The following is a 26,727-nucleotide window of genomic DNA, read 5'->3' as shown; positions in this document are numbered from 1 at the left end:
TGCGCATGCATTAAAAAAAAAATAGGTGTGAATCAGATATATATTTGAAGATCTGAAATAGCACGCATAAATCACAAATATATTGAGGATCTGAAAAACGTCTGAAAACATGCGTATATTTCTAGATCTGGAAAAACACTGAAAATCGTGCATATATATTTGTGGAAATTTTTTGGGGGCAAATCTTTCCCCATAGAACTTAGAACTGTGTGGGGTACTGTATGTGCTAACCAGTCTGCCATGGGCCTGTACATAATTAATTCCCATTTTGTAACTATGTAACTCATTTAATAATAAAGTTATTAAATAAAATACATCCAAGTAAGTAAATAAAAACTAAGAGTACTAGAAAAGGTGTAAGATGTAGAAACTCTATAATAGATAAATGTAACAAATAACAGCAGGATATAATAACAAAATAGAAAAGAGTAAAATAAATGACAGTTAACAAATTTAAAAAAAGTATAAAAGGCTAAAGAATATTAAATTAAGAATGGGTTATCTAAAAATAAATAAATAGAATGTTATAGGTAAAATGACAATTAAAAAAAGACATACGGATAAAAAAAAAAAAAGACGTTTATCAATTAAGAGCTAAATTTAAAAAGCGGGTCTCGAGTCTGCTTTTAAAAATATCAACGTTCTCTGCGGGCCTGACGCTCTCCGGCAGGCTATTCCACCGACAAGGGCCGTTTAATTGGAACAACGCCTCGCCGTGGATCTTGTTGACTTTGTTAAAAGGCAAGTACTGGACGACCTGAGGGTCCGCGAGGGTTGATATGGTAAAAGAAGATCTGAAAAGGGGGTCCAAGACCATGAAGGGTTTTGTAAATTAATAAAATAACCTTAAAATGTTATGTAAATAATATATAGGGGAAATCTTCACCTACTGTTTAGCAAATTCCTATTCAGTCAATGCGTCAGCATTTCTCCCCCTCCAGGTCGTGTGTGGACAGAACTGCACCTTTGTTATGCAACCTAATGGGACTGTGTTGGCTTGTGGAGAGGGCAGTTATGGCCGTCTGGGACAAGGCAACTCTGATGACCTGCATGTCCTCACCGTCATCTCAGCTCTTCAAGGTGGTGTGAAATTATCCGTTTTCTATGTGCAAGTTCTCTGTTGGCCTTTTGCGGCATTGTAGATCAAATTATAAATGACAAATGTCTGCAATTGGTGAAGATTAGTTAAGAAGGGAAGTTTGTGGGGCTTATCGAGAAATTCAGTTTTTGTGTGATTACTTATTAGTTAGATTTTACCCCTCTGTGTCAATCTTTTGGTATTCATCAGGTTTTGTGGTGACTCAGTTGGTGACATCATGTGGTAGTGACGGCCACTCCATGGCGCTGACAGAGAGTGGTGAGGTGTTCAGCTGGGGCGATGGTGACTATGGTAAGCTGGGCCACGGAAACAGCGACCGCCAGCGCCGACCAAGACAGATTGAAGCACTTCAAGGAGAAGAGGTGGTGCAGGTCAGCGTGTAATAAAATTTGAAAATCACTTATGTATGTTCAGCAAAATTCCAAGGTAATTTTATTCACTTTTTGAAATTTGCTGACCGAGGTATACCAGAGAGGACCATATTTTTTAGATCATTTGCATTCTCCCTCTGATTATTTACATTACGGTAACACCTATATAATAACCTTAATAATTAACTCGTAGAATCAAGTTCAGTCACCCACCGTGAATGCGTGACTGAGCAAGCTCTTCATGACTGACGCTGGCCATATTACCTCCCACATAACAGCCATCAATTTGCCCCCGACCCCCGCACACCATGTGAGGTGAATAATGTAATCTTAATTCGAGATGAAATAGATGTTCAGGTCTCGAGCCTCACAGATCAACAAGGCAGTTTAGGCTTACTCAACTCATAATAACCTTTGCCAAACTTTATGCAGCAAATAAATAGAATTCCTAGCATTTTCCAACATTTATATTGCACTGCAAACGTGGGAGCTGCTCCTTTTGCTCATATTTTGCGTAGTTTCGGTGGACTTTGAGGTGCATGCAGTCACATTTGTCAGGAAAAAAAAATTATTAAGCCAAATGATTTTAACCGTAATACATAATTTCATGTAAAAAAAAAAAAGACCCCATAAATCTGACATAATTCTGGCTTATAAGTTTTTGATTCTATGCTTTTTTCCTTCTCCGTAGATGTCTTGTGGGTTCAAGCATTCAGCTGTGGTTACAGCTGATGGAAAGCTTTTCACTTTTGGCAATGGTGATTACGGCAGACTTGGTTTGGGAAACACTTCCAACAAGAAGCTGCCAGAGAAGGTCACGGCTCTAGAAGGATATCAAGTTGGCCAGGTCAGATTTACTGAAGGGAAAATTGATTTTGGTTTACTGCAGCCCATGAAACATCTCGTTCTCTCTTCAGGTTGCATGTGGTTTGAACCACACATTGGTCGTTTCTGCTGATGGAATGATGGTGTGGGCTTTTGGTGATGGGGACTATGGAAAACTGGGACTTGGAAATTCGACAGCCAAGTCTTCACCTCAGGTTAGGGCTGCTTGATTCATCTGAGCAGCACACTTGAAAGGGAAGCTTGTATTAATTTCTGATGTATTTGTTTACATTTTCAATCCCTAGAAGGTGGAAATGCTGTGTGGAATTGGCATAAAAAAAGTGGCTTGTGGAACACAGTTCTCTGTGGCTTTATCAAAAGATGGAAAAGTTTTCACATTTGGGAAAGGTATGTTTAAAATGGTCATTTAGAGACTTATTTTTGAATAGTTGCATTGTAAAGTAAAATCACATTTTGGATATATTACTATAATGTATCTTAGTGTACAGCTATAAATACTTTTGAAGGCTGTCTATATATATATATATATTTTTTTTTTTAGACCGCCTAATCGGTTTGCCAGAAGCCCGGGCAAGGAACCACAACCGTCCCCAACAGGTGCCGGCTCTGTCAGGGATCCACATCCAGGATGTTGCTGCAGGAGCAGAGCACAGTTTGGTGCTCTGCTCCACGGGGGACGTTTACACATGGGGCAGCAACTTAGAGGGCCAGGTAACCCGCTGTGAGAGTTTACGTGTGTCATTAAAAGCTTGTGTGAAACAAGCTTTCAATGGCGTCCACAATATTTATGAATAGCAGAAAATACATTACATTTGTACTATTTAATAGTGATAGGCCGATATGTTTTTTCAAAGCCGATACAGATACCAATTATTAGTAGTCAAGGAGACCGATAACCGATATTTCAAGCTGATATTCCTTTGTAGTAAAAGAAAAAATATGGGGTATCATATATGTTTTTTTAATTACTTTACTTTTCATTTTAAACATATAAAGAATTGACAATTTTGTTTAAAAATAATTTTAAAAAATTGCAGAGAGCTTCCAGGGTCATCAGCATGTGTTAAACTAAATTAAAAACTAAGCCTAAAGATTGCTACTATAAATAAAAAAAATTCTAAATGTTAACGTAATTTCTTAATTTTATTTTACTTATTTTTTATGTTTAAAAATATGAAGTGTAGGGAGTTCCCAATGTCAGCATCATTTTTTATAAAGTAGAAATTTAAATAAATCTATAAACGAAAAGTTCCTTGTATCTCACTGAGCGACAAACGCATGCGAATGTAGCTAATTTGGGGTTTTCGCCAGGGTTCGTAAAAGGTTTCAAAAGATCTTCGCAGACAGTGAAAAATGGTCTGAATATGTTTTTGCGACAACTAAAAACTATGTGAACATCTTACAAATCCTAATGAAAATCCTAAATTTGCTACATTCACAAGCATTCAGCGCTCAGTGAGATACCAGCTTTATCGGCCATCAGATTTGTAAAAAAGCCGATGCATTTTGACAAATACTGGCACCGATAATGGGCCCGGCCGATAATTGGTCTATCTCTATTCTTCAAAATGTGTTTATGTATAAAATATTGCAAATTGAATGTACTCTCCCTTTTGAACTTCAGCTGGGCCTGGGCCACACCAACCACGTAAGAGAACCAACCCTGGTGACAGTGCTGCAGAGCAAGGGCATCAACCAGATCACTGCTGGACGCTGCCATAGTGCAGCATGGACCGCTCCCTCTGTGCCACCCCGAGCACCAGGTAAACTACCACACAGTCTGACTTTCTTCAGGCATGAGTTGGAAATGCACTAACCGAAAACCGAAGTATATCTTTTTTGTTTTTGCTCCCATTTTTCTTGAGCTGAACTTAAGATGTAAGAATTTCTGTATATGCCACAAAAGGCCCATTTCCCCCAAATAGTTTACAGCTGAAAACAATCATAGCAAAGTCTTTAAACTTCAACATGAAATGATGGCAAATCTCCGATCTAATGGACAAACTGCTGAATGGACTGACTGACCAATCCAATTCTATCGTGCTGACTTTCGCTAGCTGACTTTGGGCGAGAGAGGTACACCCTGGACTTGTCACCAACCAATCCATTTCCATTACTCTAAAGTTTTGTTATAAGCGGGGATGTACATAAGTGGTGTGCATGTGAACTGAAAGGGCACTCGATTCAAGTGTTTGTTTTTTTTGGAGTGGAGCAGTAGACTGGACTGTAGTGGTGTTGTGTCGATCGAGAGCAATTCATTCAAATGACTGACATTTGAGTAATAGTACTGAATGCAAGCACTTTATGAACCGGATTTGTTACTTTGTTCACGCAATTGCGCAAACTCTCCCGCAAACTCAGTGACAGTGGCAGAGTGTGTAGAGGAGCCGTCAACGAGGCCGTGAGCTCCCAGTCTCGTTTGACAACGGCTGAGCACCACTTCCCTTGAGAATTGCACCAAATCACCTGTTGTGTGGTCCCATACTTATAAATCTTTGAGTTTGTCTAGTAAGGTCAGTGAGTCAAGAAAAAAAAAAGGAGCGCCATGTAACAACCTCTGCTCCACCTTTGAGAACTGGACCAAAATAAGTGTAGACCAGTTCATACAAAAAACGTTTGACCTTATTTCCTCTTTATACTTTTAAGCAAAAAAAAAAAAAAAAAATAGTGCACTCACCACTTTTGTTATAGTATTGGTCATTATGATGGTACTTGGGAGTAAGAGCTTTTTTTTAAGTGGTAGTTAGTTTCAAAGGTTTGAGAACCATTGGCCTAAAGAATGTAATGCATTTTCTAACCCAGTCAGTCTGACCTGTCGTATAATTTGTCGTCAGGCTCTTCAGTCCCTCTCCAGCTCGGTCTGCCTGTGGCTGTACCGCCTCAATACGGCATGCTGAAGGAGGTGAGCATAGAGGCAGTCAGGGCTCGGCTACGCCTCCTTTACCACTTCTCCGACCTCATGTATTCATCTTGGAGACTTCTCAACCTCAGTCCGAACAACCAGGTATTCCAAAGAACCTACACACACAAACATTTAGGGATCTTTCATCCCAAAGGAATTTTGTTGTTATTTATCGCTCACTTAATGCAAATTAATTTCCCGTTGCTTCTGCCATTCTCTGAATTGTTAATAAAAAATGTCTTAAGCCTTTCCCTCCATCTTCAGTATAAGTAGAACATAATAATGTTTTGATAATTAGGATGTGTACTTTGCAGAGCTGCACCTCCCGCTACAACGCAGGTACCTGGGGGATTGTTCAAGGCCAGTTAAGACCTTTATTAGCCCCCCGAGTATACACTCTACCTATGGTGCGCTCTATTGGCAAAACCATGGTGCAAGGCAAGAACTACGGTCCCCAGATCACAGTCAAACGGATCTCCACAAGGTCAGTTACATTCATTTGTGGTGTAGGAATCCAACGCATGGCATTATTTCTCACTATTTATTTTTTTCCTCTCTCCATCTTGGACTGTTTTTACAGGGGCCGGAAATGTAAACCCATCTTTGTGCAGATTGCCCGTCAGGTTGTAAAACTGAATGCTTCCGACCTCCGTCTTCCCTCAAGAGCCTGGAAAGTGAAGCTGGTGGGCGAGGGAGCTGATGACGCAGGGGGGGTCTTTGATGATACAATAACAGAAATGTGTCAGGTATGCAGCTGTCATCAGTCACTTGGTGCTTATGTGATTGCAAGTCCTGTTACTCTCATTGGTTGATTGCGTTCATAGGAATTAGAGACTGGTGTGGTAGACCTGCTCATCCCCTCCCCCAATGCCACTGCAGAGGTTGGCTACAACAGAGACAGGTGAGGCAAACAACAAAGCCCCATTGAATTTTTTGGGGGGCCGATGCGCAACCAATATTGGAGGCAATAAAAAAATGTTTTTTTAAATATATGTAGTGTATGTATGTATGTAGCTATGTAGTCTAATATATTGCATATATAGAAATATGGCTGCATCTTTTAGTCAATGATAGTGATTTCATAATAATTCATAAAATTGAGTTAAAATTAAAAAGATGTACTGTACTGTAAAAAGAAAAAAAAGTGTGATATTGATTTGTGTTGAGAGAATTTTTCTGCCACTAGATGGCATAATTGCATTTGTAAGACATTGGTGACAATGCCAATTGGTGCATTTTTCTTTGCATATTAAGAGCGATCTAATCTTTACATGAAGTAACTTATGAAATTGTGCACATTTTTTAAATTGTAAAATACAACTTGACCCCACTCTCCACAAATATCTGCATTATTATTAAATTTATTACTGCTAAATTTTGACATGGACGTGTCTGCTGCGTTGCAACTGGAATTCCCCCAGTAGAGGCTTTCCAAGTACGGAGTGGTCATTAATCGCGCATTAAAAAAAATTGTGTGGTGTTAAAAGAACTTTAAATTAACTCAAAATGAATGCACTAATTTTGACACCTCTAATATTTTAGCAATAAATGAATGAAATGGGAATGAAGAAACACAAAAACCCGATGAGCACGTTCAACATGGGTCCTTCTCTCAGGTTCCTCCTCAACCCATCGCTCTGCTTGGATGAGCACATGCTCCAGTTCAAATTTCTTGGCATCCTGATGGGTGTGGCCATTCGCACCAAGAAGCCCCTGGACCTGCACCTGGCACCTCTGGTGTGGAAACAGCTGTGCTGTATCCCGCTGCTGCTTGAAGATCTGGAGGAAGTGGACCTCATGTATGTGCAGACGCTGAAAAGCATTCTTCACCTCGAAGACAGCGGCATCACTGAGGACAATTTCCACGAGGTGGGTAAAATGAGAGGACGCTCAATTGGGACATTTTCTTAGCCAGTGCAGCTCTGTGATTTTTGTGAAAAGCATGTTCAATCTTTTTACACAGCGACTGTATCAGTATGTGTGCCATCTTAGTAACTGGGAAACAGATAAACAACACTTTTCAAAACCAAAGCTAGTTTTCCTTTGACATATTCCACAGCTCTCTCTGGATACTTGATACGGTTTTAGTGGACATCCGGTGGCCCGATTTGGAGCCGACAGACACGTCGCAGACAAACGATTGATTGAGTTATGAGTTGCAAAACGAGCGCCGTTACCTCATGTAGTGCGACATAAACAAATACTAACGGTCTGTGCGTCTAGGGGAAAGCAGTGTATGTTATTTATTGGGGGGGGGTCGACATGTGAGTTTTTTTCTTTTTATTGCCGTACTAGAATAATGCTGCATTCGAGGATGGTCGAAAGTCGGATATATCCGAGTTGTTTTTTCTGTTTCTTTACTCGAGTAAATTGTTTGACCATTCACGGTCTGTGTTTCCAAAGGGGTCGCCATTGTAGAGTGATGTCACATTGTAGTCGATTTTCATTTTTGAGCCTGATATCGATTCATAAAACCATGTATCAATTATTTTAATGTCTTTTTTTCCCCATAAATTCATAAGAAAATAGAATTATTATTATTTTTTTTACATTTGACAGTTTTTCTTGAAATGTTCTAAGTATTTTCTTACATTTATGAAAGACCTAACTTATTGCATTTTAAGACCATTCAGAATCTTTATTTACAAATATTGAATTAGCATTATGAAAATATTTTCATCTCATCCTTACTGATGTCAATATTTGTGTAACACTCAAGTGATTATAACCTGTTACTTTCATGAATAAACTAAATTATTTAACCAGTTACTGCCTCCGCAAAATTGTATCTGGAATTAAAATAATTGAATTATTTTTTTTGTTTACCTTTCAGATGATTCCTCTGGATTCCTTTGTCGGTCAGAGTGCAGATGGCAAAATGGTGCCCATCATCCCGGGAGGAAACAGCATCCCTCTCACTTTCTCCAACAGAAAGGAATATGTGGAAAGGGCTATCAATTACCGGCTACATGAAATTAATCGGCAGGTGAGGATGTTGTTCATTTGCTCACTGAGCTGAGACGAGTGCAAGGAAAATGTTGGGAAGCCCTACCTAATGAGGCGCTCCCCCGTCCCGTCCCATCCCGTCAGGTGGCGGCCGTGCGTGAAGGCATGTCCTGGATCGTGCCGGTGCCGTTGCTGTCCCTGCTGACGGCTAAGCAGCTGGAGCAGATGGTGTGCGGGATGCCCGAGATCTGCTGCGAGGTGCTTAAGAAGGTGGTGCGCTACCGAGAGGTGGACGAGCAGCACTCGCTGGTGCAGTGGTTCTGGCAGACTCTGAACGAGTTCTCCAACGAGGAGCGAGTCCTCTTCCTGCGCTTCGTGTCCGGACGCTCCAGGCTGCCCGCCAACACGGCCGACATCTCGCAGAGGTTTCAGATCATGAAAGTGGACAGGGTGAGGCCATCAATTCAATAGTGGTGATTTTTTAAACATTTTATTTATTTATTTATACAATTTTATTTTATTTTTTTGGTGATGTCTTGATCCAATCACATGATTGGAAATCGGGGCCAATAACATGATTTTTCAGTTGATCATGGATCCGGGCAAAAAATAGGTTTTCTTCATCATCTGAAATTTTATAGGTCACACATTCAAAGGTGTAAAGGTTTTGTCAAATAGAACAGAAATGCTTTTTTCTCTTCTTTTTTTTTCCGTTTGTTTGCTTGGTGTGTGTGCCTTTTTTTTTGTATGTTAATACTGCTGAATGCAGAAAACTGAATTTCGAATCACTAGTGCCACTTGTGGCTGAAAAATTAAACTATACACTTTTTTTCTCTTTTTTTCTGCGCACATAATGTCACATCCACTCACAGAGCGTGGGAAATTTTAACTTAATATATATATTTTTTTTAACTATAAGCCAGAGGTTTTGTCAACAGCTAAGGTGTTAATCTACTAATTAGAAGATGTTTAGTCATAAAATGGTCAAATAAGATATTTTTGGGCAAATTGTTACGTAGAGAAAATAACATATATTTTTTTAATTAACTAATTTGCTCCCAAAAAAGTATAAATGCGTTCTATTTTAAATGTTTTAAGTGTCACAATTATATAATATTTATACGTTTTTTATGCTAGAGCATACAGAAAGCTTTGATGCAGCTTCTCAACTGCAAAGAACGGTTGAAGCAATGGTAGTAACAAAAACGACCAGCAGGTGGCAGCAGAGCAAACGAGATCAACCAGGTCCATGTTGCAAAAAGCTAATTTACCCACAGTTCTAAACAGATTTGTGAATAATGATGAAACTTAGCTATATTCTAATGCTAATTGCTGCAAAACAGAAACGGTATACATATTTTCCTGATTAAAAAAGGGTCAAATCTTTCTTTTGGTATGTTCCATGTTTTTATAGCAAAAGAACACAACGTTCTGTGGGCTTTGCATAATCAGTCAAAATCCAGTAAAACAGCCGGAGCGAAGGGGGTTGCTTCAGTGAAAATGGCTGGGAGTTAATGGGGATGGGACATTCTCAAAGTGGGGAATTTTCAATGTTGATGCCAGCAAACAAGTTTCGGGTGGACAAAACTTCTGCTTCTAACTACAGACAAGTTTCTCTTTTTAGTTTAACAAGGCTTACTAACTAAAATCCTGGTTGGTTATTGCGCCTTTTGGTGCTGTGAATCCTTGTTGTGGCGTGAGGAAGCTACATGCAAAAGTAGCGGTACGTCACACATTTGTTGCCTTGACTAATGCTTCTTCTTGCGCTTTAATTTCTACTTCTACATCCGTTTAGCAGTCGGTGAATACATTTGGTACTTTACCGCTACTTTCTTTCTTACTTTCCAGTCCGAGTTCTAATTTTTATATATAAAAGACGCATGACCAGCCAAACTATGAAAAAAAGTGACTTTTAGTCAGAAATATACTTACTGTCTATTTAACATAAACCTATCCGCATTTCTGGATGTGTTTACATTGACATTGGTGCGAGTGGGGTGATTGACGTATGCATTTGGTGTGATGTGTGCAGCCATACGACAGCCTGCCCACCTCCCAGACGTGTTTCTTCCAGCTGCGTCTGCCTCCGTACTCCAGCCAGGCAGTCATGGCCGAGCGGCTGCGCTACGCCATCAACAACTGCCGCTCCATCGACATGGACAACTACATGCTCTCTCGCAACGTGGACAACGCCGAGGGCTCGGACACGGACTACTAACGCTCACTTGAAAAGCGTCAGAGCACCGTGAAAGAGCCGGCATGCACACATTTGGCCGAATGCCTGACAAACCCTCAAATGCATCGTTATCGTTGTCTCCGCACCACTATAGGAACTCGAGTGCACATGGGCCACCTTTTATGTTCATGTATGTATTTTTAAACAGCACAAAGTTTATTTGTCCTTGTGTCTTAGCAACTATTTTTTAATGACACAAAAATCTTCACAAGTGCATTTAGTGTGTGTGTTGTTGTTTTTGCTTTCCTTTACTCCACATCCCATTTTGGGGCGCTGCATGGAGTTGTTTATTTGTTTGGAAATGTGCATAGGATATTCAACAAGGAAGCGAGGACAAATATATTGTGTACATTGTGTAAAATGCTTCATGACAAATTTCTTGCTGTAACATCCATATTTATTGTTTTATTGCCTGTACCTTGTTTCCCAAAGCATCCAAACCAACAATAAATGCTGCAGAATGGATTTGTGGAACCTTGAGTGTGTGTGGGGTTTTTTCTCCCGGTTTTAGACATATGCGGTGTTGAACGTTCTAGTTAGTGCGATTTACAGTGATTAAAAAAAACATTAACAACAATGAATTGAATGAATTATATTGGCTTCAAACAGGATTGCATCAAAAATATTATACAACAGTTAACAAATTCTTTGTAAAATGTAAAAATACATCTCCATGTCTCCTGGTGACACAAGGCCAATGGATGCACTTTTTAACTGCATCTTCGATGTCAAATGAACGGCTAAACAAACCTTTGAGACACAATTGATTAAACAGTGCGATGATTTTGCTGAAGTTTTCTTGAAACATCCAATTCATTCCTTTCACAAAGCATCCCTCTTTTTCCCCTCCAAGTATGTATAAAATTAACCGCTCAAGTCATTTACCGTCATTTTGTCTCACCTGTGAAACTGATCTTCTGTTTGTGAATGATAACCGGGATCTAAATAGACATAAACGACATACGCAAAAACTTTATACATCAATTTTCTGTACCAATTTTATCCCAGCTGACTGATCAAAAGCCAATCGAGTTACAAAAAAAATCTCCCAAGGAAAATGAAAAGTTTTATTTAATTTTGCATGCATAACACCATGATGACATGACACATTTATTGAAGAATTTATTTACATATTTGATGAAGTAAAAAATATCACAAAGGCCTCATTTTGGGGGAATAGATTATTGGGAGTTGAAATTGACTTAAATAGGCTTTATATGTCGAAAGCAAAATCTTTTGGCCCATCTGTTGTTGTTGGGGGGGAAAAAAACATCCATCTATTCTCCACCCTTGGAGTGTAAAGGCACTTGGACTGATGAAAGACTCGAATGTTCAAATTTGAACTTTTTAAATAATTGTCAAATGTTTCAACTCTTCTCTCATTCCTGTTATTGAAAGTTGTTCTTATTTACAACTAGACTTTAAAAAAAAATGTCAACAGTGGGGTGACAATATGAAAGCAAAAACATTGGAAAAAAACTCCAGGCGAAAGAAAACGATGAAATGGATCTTTAGTACGAAATTGAGACTATTTAAATCACACACAGAGGGCCGCACTAATTGCAACTGTCCGTTTCTGAGTATTATAACAGGCTATAGATTTGTTTTGGACTAATATACTTTACCCTAATGAGGTATTGGATCCCTTGACTCTGAAGAGGTCAAGCGCTATGGAAATCATCATGACTAACTGCCATTTGGTAAAGCATTATGAGCCATTTTTTATTGAGTGTTGAATCTCAAAACACGTGTGACTTTCTTTCCCATCTCAATACCACACAGGCCATTCATACAGCAGTAAACATCACACACTGCAGAACCTGACAGAGGTAGCACACTTATTAAAGAAAAATAAAAACAAACTAGAAGATGCATCTTATGTGCACACTTTGAATTTACTCAACAAATCGGTGTTGATGTTCGATTGTGCAGAGAAGACTTACAAAAAATCAACGAGGGAGAAATCAGTTGCATGATTTCAAAATTGACTTGAGCCATCTAAATGAAAGTGAGCAACAAACTCATCGGGCAGTATTGCAATGTGATCATCTTTGCGTTTTTTTCCCTTCCATTCTTTGGATTCACTTCAGCCATGCAGACTGCTGTGGGGTCAGCGAGAGGTCGAGGACCTGACAAGCTCGATAGTCGTTGCACATGGAAAGCTATCCAAGAAATTACTCAACATAAATGTGCATTCATTCCCATTTAGACTCATTAATAGAGCTGATGTTTTCTACCTTATTGTCGCTGAGTGCTGTGTTTCGCTCTAAGATTCACTCAGCTAACATTGCTACAAACATGTCAAACAAGTGAGAATCAACCAGGAAGTCTGTCAATGGCAACCTTGAAAGTGATCCAAAGTTGTGCAGGCGAGCTTTGTCCTCAGAAACATGCTTTCATCAATGTCCAATTCAAATCTTTCACCTCCATTTTTTTCCTTTTCAGTAACACCAAGAAAAACAGTTTGTTGTTTAACTATTTGAAGACACATTGCATTACATTTGATTTTCTTAAGGCCGTGTCAGTATGTTAGTGACAACAATGGAAGCAACTAAACATTTTCATTGTGACATTTACAGTATATTATTATAAAGTGTGTATATTTTAAAATGACAACTAGAGTTGAAAAATGATCAACTTCACGGCCTATTTTTATTCTTGACATGTATACATTGGAAAAATACAGTAGGTATATATATATATATATATATATATATATATATATATATATATATATATATATATATATATATATATATATATATATATATATATATATATATATATATATATATATATATATATATATATATATATATATATATATATATATATAGCCTCATTCCGCGTGGTGCTTAAATCAACAGGGTTATTCTACTTGTAGACGTTTGGCTCCTTAAACAGCCTCCGAGTGGTGATGAAAAAGAATGCAGGTTTAAGGCACTTCTGCATTGGCTTCATGTTACATACTGTATACAGTTTTATGTTCCCTCCAATCTATAATGTTAGGATAATCCAAAGGTTTCTAAATCACGGGAGATTGACTTAGTTGCTTCTAAAATGAACTCCTCCAGCTGCTCTTGGATGTCAGACTGCAGCACGTCATGTGTTCAAGTCATGCAAGTATCCGTGGCAACCGGCCTCCTTGTTGTCTCTTGCGGAAGTGAGGATCCTCTTCCTGGCTGTCAATAGTCTTTGCAGACATGGCGAGCTGATGTTGAAGGGCAGCGGCCCCCGACCGAGACGACGCGGCGGGCCTCTCGGGTGTGGTGGGGGCAACACCGGACAGTCAGTACTGGAGGAGACCAAGTTGTCCTGGGTAACGCCTTGGCTCGGGCTTTGAGGGCCGAGTGTTGCGTTGGACCGTTGTCGGGAGCAGACGGCCGAGATGCGCAGCCGGCTGATGTGGTCGGATGCACAGATCTGTTGGAAAGAAAGTCCACCATTGTCCTTTTATTAAACATCATACTGAGAGCGCTTTGGAAGATTTTAAATCTATGATGCCACTGCAAGAACGGCAAAGTATCTCATGAATAATTCAAATGGCAATGTGTCGCTAAACTGAAGCGAATGATGACCTGAAAACCAACAAATGTCACAGAAAGAATGAAATCCACAGCGAGTTGCCTCTGGAACTTAAAGTCTTCACTTGAGCCAAATGCCCTTAATTGGCCGTTTGCTGGCTGATATTGCACAAATTGACAGAGTCAGCAAATTTACAACTTAGATAATATATTCCATATAGGTAATAAATATTTCGTACCTTTTGCTTCTTAGCTGGTGGGCTGTCATTGGCCTGATTTGGTTTTATGTGAGGGAACCAACTTCGAAGCATCTTGTCTATTTTTATGATGATGCTGAGAAAGTGTCCTCTGGAAAAGATCAAAATGATGAGTGAGGGATGCAAACATATTTTAGTAGTGACTTTTTTTTTGCTAAGTGGTTGTGTTGTTGCCATTGGCGTGCCTAGCCCGTTTTTCGGGGTCTAAAGCACCCCTTAAAATAAATTCAAGCACCCCAAAAATCAGATTTTAAGATTTTATCTGCTGTATGTTGCTTTTTATCAAGTTGGGTAGTGTGTTAAAACTAGAGATGCACCGAAATGAAAATGCTTGGCCGAAAACCGAGAACCCTGAAAAAAATTTACCATCATGCTAATTTTTACTATCATTGCATTTATTATAATTAATTAAAATTATAATATTATTATAAAATATTTATTTAGCACCAGCATTTTAACCAAGCACAATATAAATTGAAATGTGCACACACCGCAGAGATGTTGGCTAATGGTACATTAAACACCAAACGAGGGTTGAGCATTTTCTGGCGGTGCGATTGCACCTTATAGTCAATGTAGTTCACACAGGTGGGCACGGATACGTGCGGGACAAGGTACGGCACACTTAAAATCCGCACATTCACATATTCACCAACTTTTAAAAATAAATAAATACATTTGTTCGCACCAGCTAATCAGCTTCGGGAACGAACTGCAAAGTCCTGTACAGGTCTGCCGCCACACGTAGATAACGTTGTTTCTGTGTTTAAAACTGTTGATAGCAATAGTGCTAGCATTAGCTAAAATATTTAGCACGGCCACCGGGATGTGGGTGAAAAAGTGTAAGAGTTCGAGGGGCTCTTATTAAAATAAAATAAAGAGGGAAGGCGCTGTAGGAGAAAGAGTGGCTCACCTGTACTACAGTACACAACAGTTCTGTTTTTTTCCGACCCGCTTTAATGTTGTACACCAAGCGACGCCCCTCTCCTCCGGTGTACGCAATGACCCCGGGTGCTGCTGCGACCGACCGGTGCAAACTCACACGGTGAAAAGCAAGCGAGAAGAAAAGACGGACACTCACCCCCGCATTTGCCGTTTAATTCAAACAGACGCTTGCTTGCTTGCAGCAGTTTTTTACTTGCGTCACCACAACCTATTTCAGCCATATTCTTTCGGCTTTAATTTTAATTGATATGAGCTGAGCCCGCATGTGTCTTCTGGTCACATGGAGCAGTTTGAGTAAGTTGCCCTACCTGACATTTGAAAGTCAAGCTTAAACATTTCTGGACAATAATATGTTATATGTGACCTCACTAGTCTAAACATGACATTTTGATTAATATTACATTTGTGGAATCTGAGTTATGCAGCAAAATCTAGCCATTTTTGTTCATCTCGAGGGCGGCCATTTTACCAATTACTGTCAACTGAAGATGACATCACAGTTGCTCAGGGCTCAGGCAATGACCAATCACAGCTCACCTGTTTTCTGAAGCTCAGCTGTGATTAGTCGTTACCTGAGACCTAAGGCCGCCTTTATAGTAATTGAAAACTGCTGGATGTTGCTGCTTAACTCATATTCCACTAACACAATATTAACAAAAATACAATATTTAGACTAGTGGGGCTGCATAGGACATATTGTTGTCAAGAATTGTTTTGGGGGTTGACTTCCCCTTTAACTTCTACCACTCAATATCAACACACTATTATCATTACCGGAGCTAATTTCTGCTGCATTTAAGCACATGCCACTGTTTATGTTGTTAAGTAGGAGTTAGCTGACATTTTTGCTAGCTAGCTACAAGGAGTCAGAAAGTAGCCTACAACTGACCTTTTTGCACTGCAATGATAGAAACACACTGTTGGCATGCTAGTGTGCTAATATTAAAGCCAAAATGCTACTGACAAGCTAACTGATTAGATGGATGTGCATTATCATTCAAACTACTACTTCGTGTGTGTGTAAGCGTGCATGTTGTTTGAGCCAAAACAACCTATCAGATGTGTTCCGGTGCCAAAACTGCCAGCAGCCCTAAACTTCTGATCCTGATCCTAGAATCGGTTGTAGCAACAGCTCGGGTGGCTTTGGGACGTCTCGCCAGTGGCGATTACATAAGCCGCTGACATCACATTTTAGGCGCTTGCCGGATGAGAGGGAATGGCACAAAGACTGACTCAATGAAAACGGCTGCATAGGGGGCGACTGGCATGTGTTCTCCACATCTGCATTCCTCAGTGCGCGCGCGTGTGTGTGTGTGTGTGATACTGTCGTAGCTGAAGCACATACACATCACATGGTCACATGATTGTGGCGGATGCAGGAAGATGTGGAGTGCATGTTCCATTCCACATGAGAAATGTGACTGAGATGGGCTGCTACCTACACACACACCCACGCACGCACGCACGCACACACACACACACACACACACACACACACACACACACACACACACACACACACACACACACACACACACACACACACACACACACACACACACACACACACACACGTGGCAGCGGCCCTCATCTCATTCACAGGCTATATTTAGAGCACTAGCAAGCCAGTTACAGCTCCGCCCACTTGTGCACTGTGTTGTATTTAAAAATGAACTATTTGATCCAGTACTGTTCCCCCTACAAGTTGCTCTGGAGTATAAGTCACACAGTCACACTAAGCCAAAAATGCCAAATTAGTTAGAAAAAAACATACACAAGTCGCACTGGAGTGTGTTGTGTTTCTTGCGGGTAATTTATTTTACAAACTACTTGACCAAAAACAGACGTTACGTCATCTTGGAACGCAAGTTACAACATTAGTAAAAGAATGGAGAACACGCTGAATAGGTGCAAGATATGCTAACACAATGAAGGTTCACTACTTTTCTTTTAGGGAGTATTTGTTGTTTGGTTGTGTCGTTTTCTGTTGTCTTTGTAAGTTAACATTTACTGTTTAAATATTTAAATGTTAAGGAGTAGGAGATATCAGTGCGTAAGTCTAGAGTGCCCTCTTGTGGCTGTCTGTGAAATGATATACCCCCGGTATATTTTTTCATGTATAAGTCGCTCTGGAGTATAAGTTGCAGGAACCATTGCCAACCTTTGGGAAAAAAAAGTGTGATTTATAGTCCGGAAAATACGATATATGTTAATAATTCTGCTGGAGAACAAAAATAAAGCAATACTTAATTTTCATTAGTTAATTTTGAGGATGTGATTGTCAGCATTAAGTTCTTTCCTTAAAAAAGAAGTCAAGACAAAAATGTTTACAATAATATCTTGTATGCCGCCCCACTAGTCTAAACACGGCGTTCTGATGAATATTCCGTTTTTGAAACATGAATTAAGCAGAAAAAAAAATATACCTGTTTTTAACCACCTCAGGCAGCCATTTTGCCACTTACTGTCGACTGAAAATGACATCGGGTAACAACCAATGACGGCTCAGCATGCGAACATCACATGACCAAACTAAAAACAAACAAACAGGTGAGCCGTGATTGGTCGTTATCTGAGCACTGAGCAACTGTGATGTCATTTTTAGGCAATAACAAGTGGCAAAATGGCCGCCCCCTGAGATGGATAAAAAAGGGCGGATTTGATGTGAGCAACAACGGACGAGACATTTGGTTAACATTAATTGCTCTTACTCTTTGCTAGCATTTGCGCTCATCCAAACCAGTTTGTGTAGTCTGATTTCCCGAGGTTTTGATTACTGCTGATGCTTTTGTGCCTCAACATCCAGATTGACGATACAATGTCACAAACCGTAAACAACTGAATGCTTAGTAGAATTATAATACACAGTATCCAAAGTGCATGTGATTCCACATCCTCAAGTCATGAACAGCCTAATAATAAATGTGGTTCCCATGTTGAATGGGTTGTATTTACCCCATGTTAGGATTTTGAAGGACCCCCATTATTCTCTGGATCCGGTCCATTGCAAGGCTCTCCTGGAAGCTGCTGAAACCTGCGGAGAGAAGACAAGAGGAGGCATGTGGTTGTGCATGCAAATGTCTTCTTGTGTCATCTGCCGTGGCTTCGTCTTATCAAACGATTTTTCTCAGGCCGCCGCCACCAAAACAAAGACAAAGCATGATTAGAATTAACTTCTGATGGAAAACCAATGTTCAGAATATGGATATTTTTTGAGGACCTCAATTCCAATGTTTGACAAAAAAACAAAAAACAAAATAAAATAATGTTTTTTTTTCTATTGGATCACAGATTAATCAGCTGATTAATTTACATATATAATTAATACAACTTATTTTTTGGTCCATTGATACTTTACTTATAACAACAAAAATATTATTTCAGGTAGAAGATTTGACTCTTTTACAAGACAGAAGAACTTTCAAAAAGTACAAAAACATCCAAAAAACATTAACTGATGAGTGGGTTATTAGATTTAAACCATAAATGTAAGCAGTATCATGTATAAGCAAGATAATGAGTGAAGTTTCTCTTCAAAGTTAAACTGCATTTATTCTACTTCATTCATTTATTTGCCATAAAGTGATGACTTCATAATTTAAAAAAAACAACACAAAGACACCTTTCTCAGATGCCACATGTCATTTGTGACAGAGCAGGGTTAGAATAGTTTGGGATTTTTTTTTTATTATAGTTACTTTTTATTTTGTTTAGATTTTTATTTTAAATGCAGTTAGTTTTAATGAATTTTTAGAGTAGGTTTGTTAGTTTTTATTTATTTATTTTATTCCAAAATGCTTAATTTTGGTTTAGTTTTATTTATTTATTTTTTTAGGAGCTCAGTATTGTTCATTCGGTAATGTCATCATCATTGCTCTTTTTGTTTTTTTTGTTTTTTTTGTTTTTTTTGTATGTGGGTAAGTATGTGTACGTGTACGTGTATGTGCGTGTGTGCGTGCGTGCGTGCGAGTGTGTGTGTATTCGTTAGTTCACCAAAAACCTATTAAAATTAATCCTATACCGTTCACCTAAACCGAACACCGCCGTCAGGAGACCCGAGGAAGGACCAAAGAAAATTTTGGTTTAGTTTTCATTACTTTTAGTATTAGTTTGAGATTTTCTTTAAATCTATGGAGTATTTGTTGATTGTAGTGTTAATTTTATCAGCCATTTTTAAATTTAGTCTCAGTTTTAGTCCAGTTTCAATTCTGCTAGTTAGTTTTTATCAGTTAGTCAACCTCATCCCGTTTTTATTTAGTCCATTTTTAGTCGACTCTAAATCTAACATTTTGGTCTTTATTTTAGTCCAAGAAAACATAATTTTATTTGTCATTTAGTCAACAAAAACTGTCAACATTTTAGTCTAGTTTTGGTCAGGACAATCATTTTACCCCTGTATATATTTTTTTGTCAGCAGATAATGTTGATTTTAAACTATTTAATTTCACATAAAAATTTTGATAAAAAACAATTTGACACACAATTACAGCATAATCAACAAGTGGCTAATATGGCTCAATGCTACAAGATAGTAAATTGCCAGCATTAGTTAGTGGTCGGATTAACATTATTGTTGAAACGTTATAACTATAAATTACTTATTTTTTTCTTTTTCTTTTTTACCTTTCACCGTGATTCCACCTTGTCTGTCCCATGTGTTGTTTGTACATGTTGCACGCAGATTTGAAAGGGGGGGGGGGGGTGTCACATGACAGTGTCACAGTGATAGATTAGCAGAGACAGGATTTTACAAAATCACATCATTTTCCTCTCGTTTTTCTTCATGAACTAAAATGTCCATAGATTTTAGTCCAATTTTTATTAAGTGAACAGTACAATTTTGTCTCGTCTTCATAAGTCGACGAAAATACATATTGATTTAGTCACAGTTATAGTTTATTAATGAGGAAGTCTAGTCTAGTTTTAGTATGTGTGTATTTTTGTTTAGTTTTCGTCGAAGAAATTAACACAAGTTGATTGCAAGATTTTTAAAACAGCCATTAAAAATTGTGTAGCGAAGTAAACTACAATTCTCAAACGACGGTTTGGCCTTCTCTCTTCTGTGCGGATCGTGTAGCTTTTAGGTGGAAAAACACTATACAAGCGAAAGTCCATTTACCGCATTTTATCCCACAATTTGTTTCTTACCAACAAAATGAGGATTTGATATTTAGCTTTGGTGTGCATTGAAGGACAAATCAATTAACTTTGAATTATGGTCTGTATCAAGAACTCTGCTGATGATCCAAATTTGGATTGTTTTGTTTTGACGGCGTTATGAATCCTACTGAATGGCATTCATGTATGTAGGTTTGAATGTAGAACAACAATGAAGCACTGCTGTAGATCCAACTATCAAGCGCTCTGGAGGAGTTACAGTAAAAAAAATTAAAACAAATTAACATTATCCACGCAACCAATTCAATGTTTGTTTACCTTTTCCACTAACACTTCCAATTCCATCATTTTAAACTTGCAGTGCTCTACCAAATGTTCCATGGTGACCAAGACCCTCCTTTAAATATGTACTGTCGTGTGCAAAACCACCCAAATTCATCTGGAATACAACTGATCAGGATACCTGGATGGACGGAATTCATATTTACCGGAAAACATCTATTATTAATGCATTTTCGATTCATAGCTGCCATAAAAAAAAGACACTTACGTGTTGAGTACCTGCCGGATTTCAGACCTCGTAGGATGGATGATAGAGGCTGGATGTAGCACTGCAACTCCATGCACTATGAGGAGAAAATAACCCTGTTAGCATTGACGCTATTGACACAGCACCAGTGAAGGGTTGTTTAAAAGCCACTTTGAGAATACGAGCCAGGATTAGTCAGTCATTTATACCCATTTTGGATCAATCTCTGCAACCATAAGAAATAAATGAGTATCTTTGCTCATTACTATTTGTATTTTGCAACCTGCTTGCACATGAAATAGATGCACTGGTCTCACCTTGAGTGAGAAAAGTCCACTTTGAGTGTCCGGTTGAGGATGAGTGCCGTGTCCATCTAAAGTTCTCTTCCTGACAGAAAGGCGTTTCGGCACGACATAAAATGTCCCCTGCTTGCAAACGGGGTTATCTCCCTGAACTGGAAATACTGTGGGGGCCTCCTGGAGAGTTGCACAGTAGACTCCATCATCACATCTGCAGCAGACGCTTCTCCTCTTCCTCATCCAGAAGGCACCACCAGAGTGAAACAGCGTGGTAGGCGATTCCCTCAAAGTATTAGAGGATGAGGATGATGCAATCATCTGCACCACTGGGGCCTCTGCATGCTGAGGGCCGCGGAATCTCTTGAGGCAGTCATTGCTGTTTTCATCACGGACAAACCAATCAGTGGAGTAATCAGAGTATGAGGGTGATGACATGATGGAAGCCAGTAGAGAGCGCCACTGACCTGCCAATTAAAAACAACAAGTATCATTACAAAAAAAGTATTTTTGGGGGGGTGGGGTTCCAATTTAATGTGCCGCTTCTGATTTGCCAGTTTTTGTAGAGGATCACGAACATATGCCTGTGAGCATTACATGTGTTAAAATATCACTCGCTTTTAACACCAGCCATTCCCACACCATGTTAATATTTGGGCGGGGCGCCCGTGTAAACTGGCCGCCGCCCAAGAAGTTTTCAAGAAAATGTTATGTCTTTTAAGACTATAAGGCACACTTAAATGAGTTCCGGAGACGTTTTCCTTCCAGCCAAGGGGCAAATGTTGCTGCACCAACGCACGTTTCTGATTGGTGGTCTGGATCACGCTCGTTCTTGGTTGGCTGATGGCCTGTAGTTGGGACTGTGGGGGGGGGGGGGGGGGACGGTGGTGGTGGCGGCGGCGAAGACATTAGAGAGTTGTCGCTGTATGTATTCGAATGTGGAGATGGAACGAGAAAGTAAATAAAAAGAGATCAAAAGAAACGCCAGACTGCAGTGTCCTGTAGTTCATTTCGTTTACCCCGTTTGGACCCCACCCATTAGGACGACCGGGCGCTATCTGCGGAGACGACTCAAATTCCGGCAGAACTCCGTGAATGGCATCAGCTTAAAGTCGAGACATGCTTACAAGGCACAATTTAAACTGCAATCTATCAGTTATGCGGTTGTACATGGATAATTCCACATCAATGAATCCATGGTTCGAAAGGTGAGGAAACAAGAAAACGTCGGGGCTTTCCATCATTCTGGGAGGATCCAACCGCTGGAGAAGCTTTGGAGCGATCCACCAAAACAAACAAGGAGGCCGCACCAGTCGCGCCGCGGTGTGTGAATGGATTGTGAACGCTGGTTAAAGTGCACGGCAACGAATAACGTTATTACCGTGAGTTAAATAAATTAAATAGTTGAATTATAAAGTATAACTGAACTCACTATTTTACTCCAGTTGCCATTTTAAAACACATGGTAGAATGCTTGTTACCGTATTTTAGCATACATGCTACCATTTGTTTTTATCATGCATGCGCCATGTACAGTGCGCTCGTTTCGGAGCTGCAGTTACCTACAGTTAGCTACCAGTAGCTCTGTGTGTGCGTGCGTGCGTGTGCGTGCGTGCGTGCGTGAATTGGAAAAAACAAGGCAAACTCAGTGCAAGATAAGATATGTATTGTAAAATGACAATAATTTTGTACCTCCAAAACGACATGTTTTATCAACCATTAACATTAGCCTATAGATTTTTGGGGATAAAGTATAACATTTGACGAATTGTTTCATTCACAGCCTTATATAGTCTGTCTATTATTGTGTTGCTCCCAAATAAGAATTAAATTATAGAATTACCTCTACGTATAGAACTAGTAGAAGACACAAAATGCCATTAAATGTGTATCGCTGACGTTGGATTTCAGAAATTCTGACTCATTTATTTTAATTCACGAACAAATGGCAACTAAATACATTTCAAGAGGGGTACAATTACATAAAAAAATACCCATGTGCCATGAAATGTTGACACTTTAACTAATTTAATCCTGGCTAGTTCTGCCCATTATAAGACTGAACGTGATAACAGTGGATTAAATAACCGTCCTCCAGCCTACAGTTTCTCTTCCAAAAGGGCAGGTCGTCCAACATTATGTAAGACAAAAAGAGCAAACACATGAGCTTGTTTTCTTTCACATGCCGATTGCTGATGCAACGTTGTGTAGACACAATCATCCACTAACACTGTCAACTGTGCTGGCAATGCTGAAATGCACCATCATTGTGCGACTGAGTCACAGCTGCGCTTATAGTTGTACCCGATTGTTTTCAAAGGCAATTCCAAACAAACCCGCCACCCAAAAGTAGAAGCAGGTGAGCGGCTAAAGGATGGGGGCAGAGCAGCGAAGCTTACCCGGAGTCAAGCGTGTGTTTCCCTCCGTCTGGCGGTGTCGTGGGGACGGACAGTCTGGTGGAAAAAGCAGCATGAGAGCAGCAGACTGACTCAAGTCAGGCCGGCGGCGGCGGGCGGACGGGCGGGCGGGCGGAGCAGGCAGGCATGGTGGGAGGCTCCCGTTCAGCCCGTGGAGCCTCTCCCCGGGCAACGTGTCCGGGAGGGGCGGGGCTAGCACGTTACGTACATGCTTCAAAAAAGACACGCCAATGTCGACAGAAACAACAATTGGAGTGAACACGTGATCTCTCCGATGAATGAACTGCCCTAACACTAACTTTAGCTTTTTTTTTAGGTTGCTATGCTCTGTTGACTTATAATTTGATGATTTTGGGCGCCTTCAAGTGTTCACAAGGAAATTGTGTTCAACCAGGAAGAACAGACTACTTGAGATCCAAATATTCAAATATTGTTCAAGGCCCAATGAAATCAACACTACTACTGTAAGCATCAACCAAAATTGCAATGCTTTTGTTCATCAATTTTTTTTTATTATTATTATACTAATCTTGTACAGAAAATAAGTGCCATTAAGCAGATTGTTTTTGGTGTAATAAAAATAGAATCAGGTGATTGTCTTTAAAATAGTTAGATGCATATAGGTAATTTTTGCCTTCGCTGAGACCCTTTTTCACAAAACAGCAATGTCAAAGACAAAGCAAAACACACGTGGAGTTAATCCTGTAGATGCGCATTGAGTTGAAGCAGGTAAACATCTGAATCCCCAAGAGGACATGAGCTACCCCTAAATGGAGAAGAAACACCTAAAATGAGAAGATTTACAGCTCTGAATTACACAACCAGACAAGGAAATTATGTCATATGTGGATACTGCATTAGAGAGAGAGGGGGGGGGGGAGAAAGAGAGCGAGAGAGAGAGATTACATAAGTGTGTTGAACTGTATCAGTCACATGGTGGTCAGAGAGACACACACACACACTAGGATTTTTGCAGACAGGCTTCGATAAGTTCCTGAGGCAGGGAGTAAGTCATGTGATCCAAGACAAAGCCCCGCCACTGAAAAGTGACGCTTTACCTTGCTGCCGAATATTTCACCAATTTACTTTTAATTTGCTTTTACTAAATACTAATACTAATAGCCAGGTTAGCTAGGTTCAAATGTTTGTAGAGGCCTTTTTTGTGTGTAATGGTATTGCCCAGATTTACAAGAACAGTGTAGGCCTACATAGTTGTCCTTGGTCGCGATGCAGTACTGTAGTTCACTTTTGCTCTACGATCAGTAGGCTATGTGTTAGCTCCGATCTTGTCATATTGTCATATGGTTATTCCGCTTGCTATCCTTAATTTTTTTCACAAAGGAGTTCTGACTTGGCCCTTGCCCATTCCACTTTTTTTTTTAAATTTATATATTTGTTAAAAAGTAAATCTTCAAAAGGTCAAGTTGGGGGGGAAATGACAAAATTTAATCATCAGAAAATTGTCAGTTGTATGTGGAAATAGACCACAAGCAATTACAAGCGAGAAGCTGTGTTGTTTTGTGTAAAACAGTCAACAAACATAAATTTCAGCTTTAACTATTGGACTTTCTCTCATACTTTGAACAGTTAAGAATGTAAGGCAAACCCTTGATTTGCAAAAGTCACACAAGGATAGAGGCAGTGTGATTTGTTTTGAAATATGCTGCCAAGTGCACCACCCACAACTCAAACTGGACACTTACTGCATGTGGTTGTCCCTATTTAAAATAAAGATCAATTTCCAGCTTTGGCATACATCCAGGTTGTCCTCAGGAAGCCCCATATTTTCCTGCTGACTCCGCACAGTTCAACTTCAACATGACTGGGACGTGTTGACTTGAGTGGATTTAGCAGATGTACAGAAAATGTCAAAACAAGCTGGCTTGAATTACTATCCTTTTGTCCGATAAGAGGATTTGCCATGACTTTAGTGATTACATTATTTGGAGAGTAGAGACTTGGCCAAATTGTACAGTTCAGAACCCAAATTATAAATAAATGGTGCCAAACCAGACTTTCAAAAATATAAAATGCATTAGTATTATCATTATTTTTTATATAATTTTTTTACATTTGACGCGTGACAAATCAGGTTGAAAATGTATTTCATCATGCCATTCAAACATTTGTCGTTCATCATTAGTGTTTTAAAAAAAATGGGTTTTAGAATTTAGTTCATTAAAATTTTACATGACATGACCGTGGGAATGTTAAAATGTTACGGTTAAGGTTGTCAGTTTATAATGGTTATATAACAGAGGTAGTTTTATTAATATATCGAAATATAGAACAGGGGTCACCAAAGTGGTGCGCACGGGCAAAATGTAGCAGGACCACATGGAGTAGCCCGCTGGCCTGTTCTAAAAAATAGCTCAGCAGTGATGAGACATTGTGATTTCCTAGGAATGTTGTAGACGTGAACATTTGAAAATGTGAATATTGAGATTTAGAGAACTGGTTTTGCATATTGATAAGTATATTTTTCCTAATTATTGTGAATGTGATAAGCATTCACATAATGTTGTCACATAAATAACCATCATTTAAAAAAACACAAAAAACGATAATAACAGTCATAATTCCATCAAATTTCTTATTTCAGAAGTGTGTTTCAAACTGGTATCCCTCCAACTTTATTTTTATTTTTTTGGGATCCCTCCAACTTAATCACTACCCAAGAAGTAGCTCTCAGCTTAAAAAAAAAAGTTGGTGACCCCTGATATAGAAACATGATATCCTCTTGGGAAAATTATTTGAAAATCCAAACCAACCGTGTCGACCAAATGATTTTTGTTCTTACGGTCATCTGAGTGGAGATAATTGGCAATATGCTGCCCTCTGTTGGTCATAAAGTGTAATGTTTATAGACAGACCCTTTTTTTTTTAAAGGTAGGTTTGGTGCTAACCACATTTATAATTGCTACATTATACCATTGTTTATATCATATTGTGTCATACTATCACACTTGCCTTACAGTTTGCAGTTGCTCTGCATTGTTGTATACTGTAGTACTTTACATCTACAGTATATAACTTTGGGCCTTGCTGGCGAAAATTCTCTTCATATCATTATTTACTTTTCAAACAGTTTGTGATTGCGAATGCAGATTTAAGTCAGCTATGGCTCAGGCTGAAAAAAAAGCTTGGCAAAAGAAACCCACACCAACAAATGAGGACAATTGCCAATCTCAAGAAGAAACATCTGGAAAAAATATATGTATGTATGTATGTATGTATGTAT

The 26,727-nt window shown here is 39.3% G+C and overlaps 2 protein-coding genes across 5 annotated transcripts in view; one reads left to right on the top strand and one right to left on the bottom strand.

Moving 5' to 3' along the window:
• Nucleotides 1-10,874, top strand: part of herc1 (HECT and RLD domain containing E3 ubiquitin protein ligase family member 1) — an 80,822-nt gene extending 69,948 nt beyond the window's left edge. For all 4 annotated transcript variants that reach the window (XM_086070618.1, XM_086070617.1, XM_086070619.1 and 1 more), the window contains exons 65-79: nucleotides 942-1,080; nucleotides 1,289-1,470; nucleotides 2,162-2,317; nucleotides 2,388-2,510; nucleotides 2,601-2,703; nucleotides 2,858-3,027; nucleotides 3,941-4,079; nucleotides 5,151-5,320; nucleotides 5,533-5,702; nucleotides 5,799-5,964; nucleotides 6,043-6,119; nucleotides 6,835-7,087; nucleotides 8,052-8,204; nucleotides 8,309-8,614; nucleotides 10,197-10,874. In XM_086070618.1, coding sequence (XP_085926744.1) covers nucleotides 942-1,080; nucleotides 1,289-1,470; nucleotides 2,162-2,317; nucleotides 2,388-2,510; nucleotides 2,601-2,703; nucleotides 2,858-3,027; nucleotides 3,941-4,079; nucleotides 5,151-5,320; nucleotides 5,533-5,702; nucleotides 5,799-5,964; nucleotides 6,043-6,119; nucleotides 6,835-7,087; nucleotides 8,052-8,204; nucleotides 8,309-8,614; nucleotides 10,197-10,382 — 2,493 coding nt within the window. In that variant the 3' untranslated portion in view covers nucleotides 10,383-10,874. The remainder of the gene's footprint in view (nucleotides 1-941; nucleotides 1,081-1,288; nucleotides 1,471-2,161; nucleotides 2,318-2,387; nucleotides 2,511-2,600; nucleotides 2,704-2,857; nucleotides 3,028-3,940; nucleotides 4,080-5,150; nucleotides 5,321-5,532; nucleotides 5,703-5,798; nucleotides 5,965-6,042; nucleotides 6,120-6,834; nucleotides 7,088-8,051; nucleotides 8,205-8,308; nucleotides 8,615-10,196) is intronic.
• Nucleotides 10,875-13,193: 2,319 nt separating this feature from the next.
• LOC147178065 (uncharacterized) lies at nucleotides 13,194-23,688 on the bottom strand. Its single transcript, XM_086071725.1, has 6 exons — nucleotides 23,469-23,688; nucleotides 21,091-21,536; nucleotides 20,795-20,870; nucleotides 18,082-18,160; nucleotides 14,164-14,272; nucleotides 13,194-13,823 (listed from the first exon to the last, which is right to left on the bottom strand). The coding sequence occupies exons 1-6, from the start codon at nucleotides 23,539-23,541 to the stop codon at nucleotides 13,503-13,505; spliced, it is 1,104 nt and encodes a 367-aa protein (XP_085927851.1). The 5' UTR covers nucleotides 23,542-23,688; the 3' UTR covers nucleotides 13,194-13,502.
• Nucleotides 23,689-26,727: the final 3,039 nt, after the last annotated feature.

This window comes from Leptonotus elevatus, chromosome 3 (assembly GCF_054856555.1).
Source record: "Leptonotus elevatus isolate MCC_2025b chromosome 3, RoL_Lele_1.0, whole genome shotgun sequence".
NCBI classification, from domain to species: domain Eukaryota; kingdom Metazoa; phylum Chordata; class Actinopteri; order Syngnathiformes; family Syngnathidae; genus Leptonotus; species Leptonotus elevatus.
The sequence above is the reverse complement of the archived record's forward strand: the minus strand, read 5'-3'. Positions and strand labels throughout refer to the sequence as shown.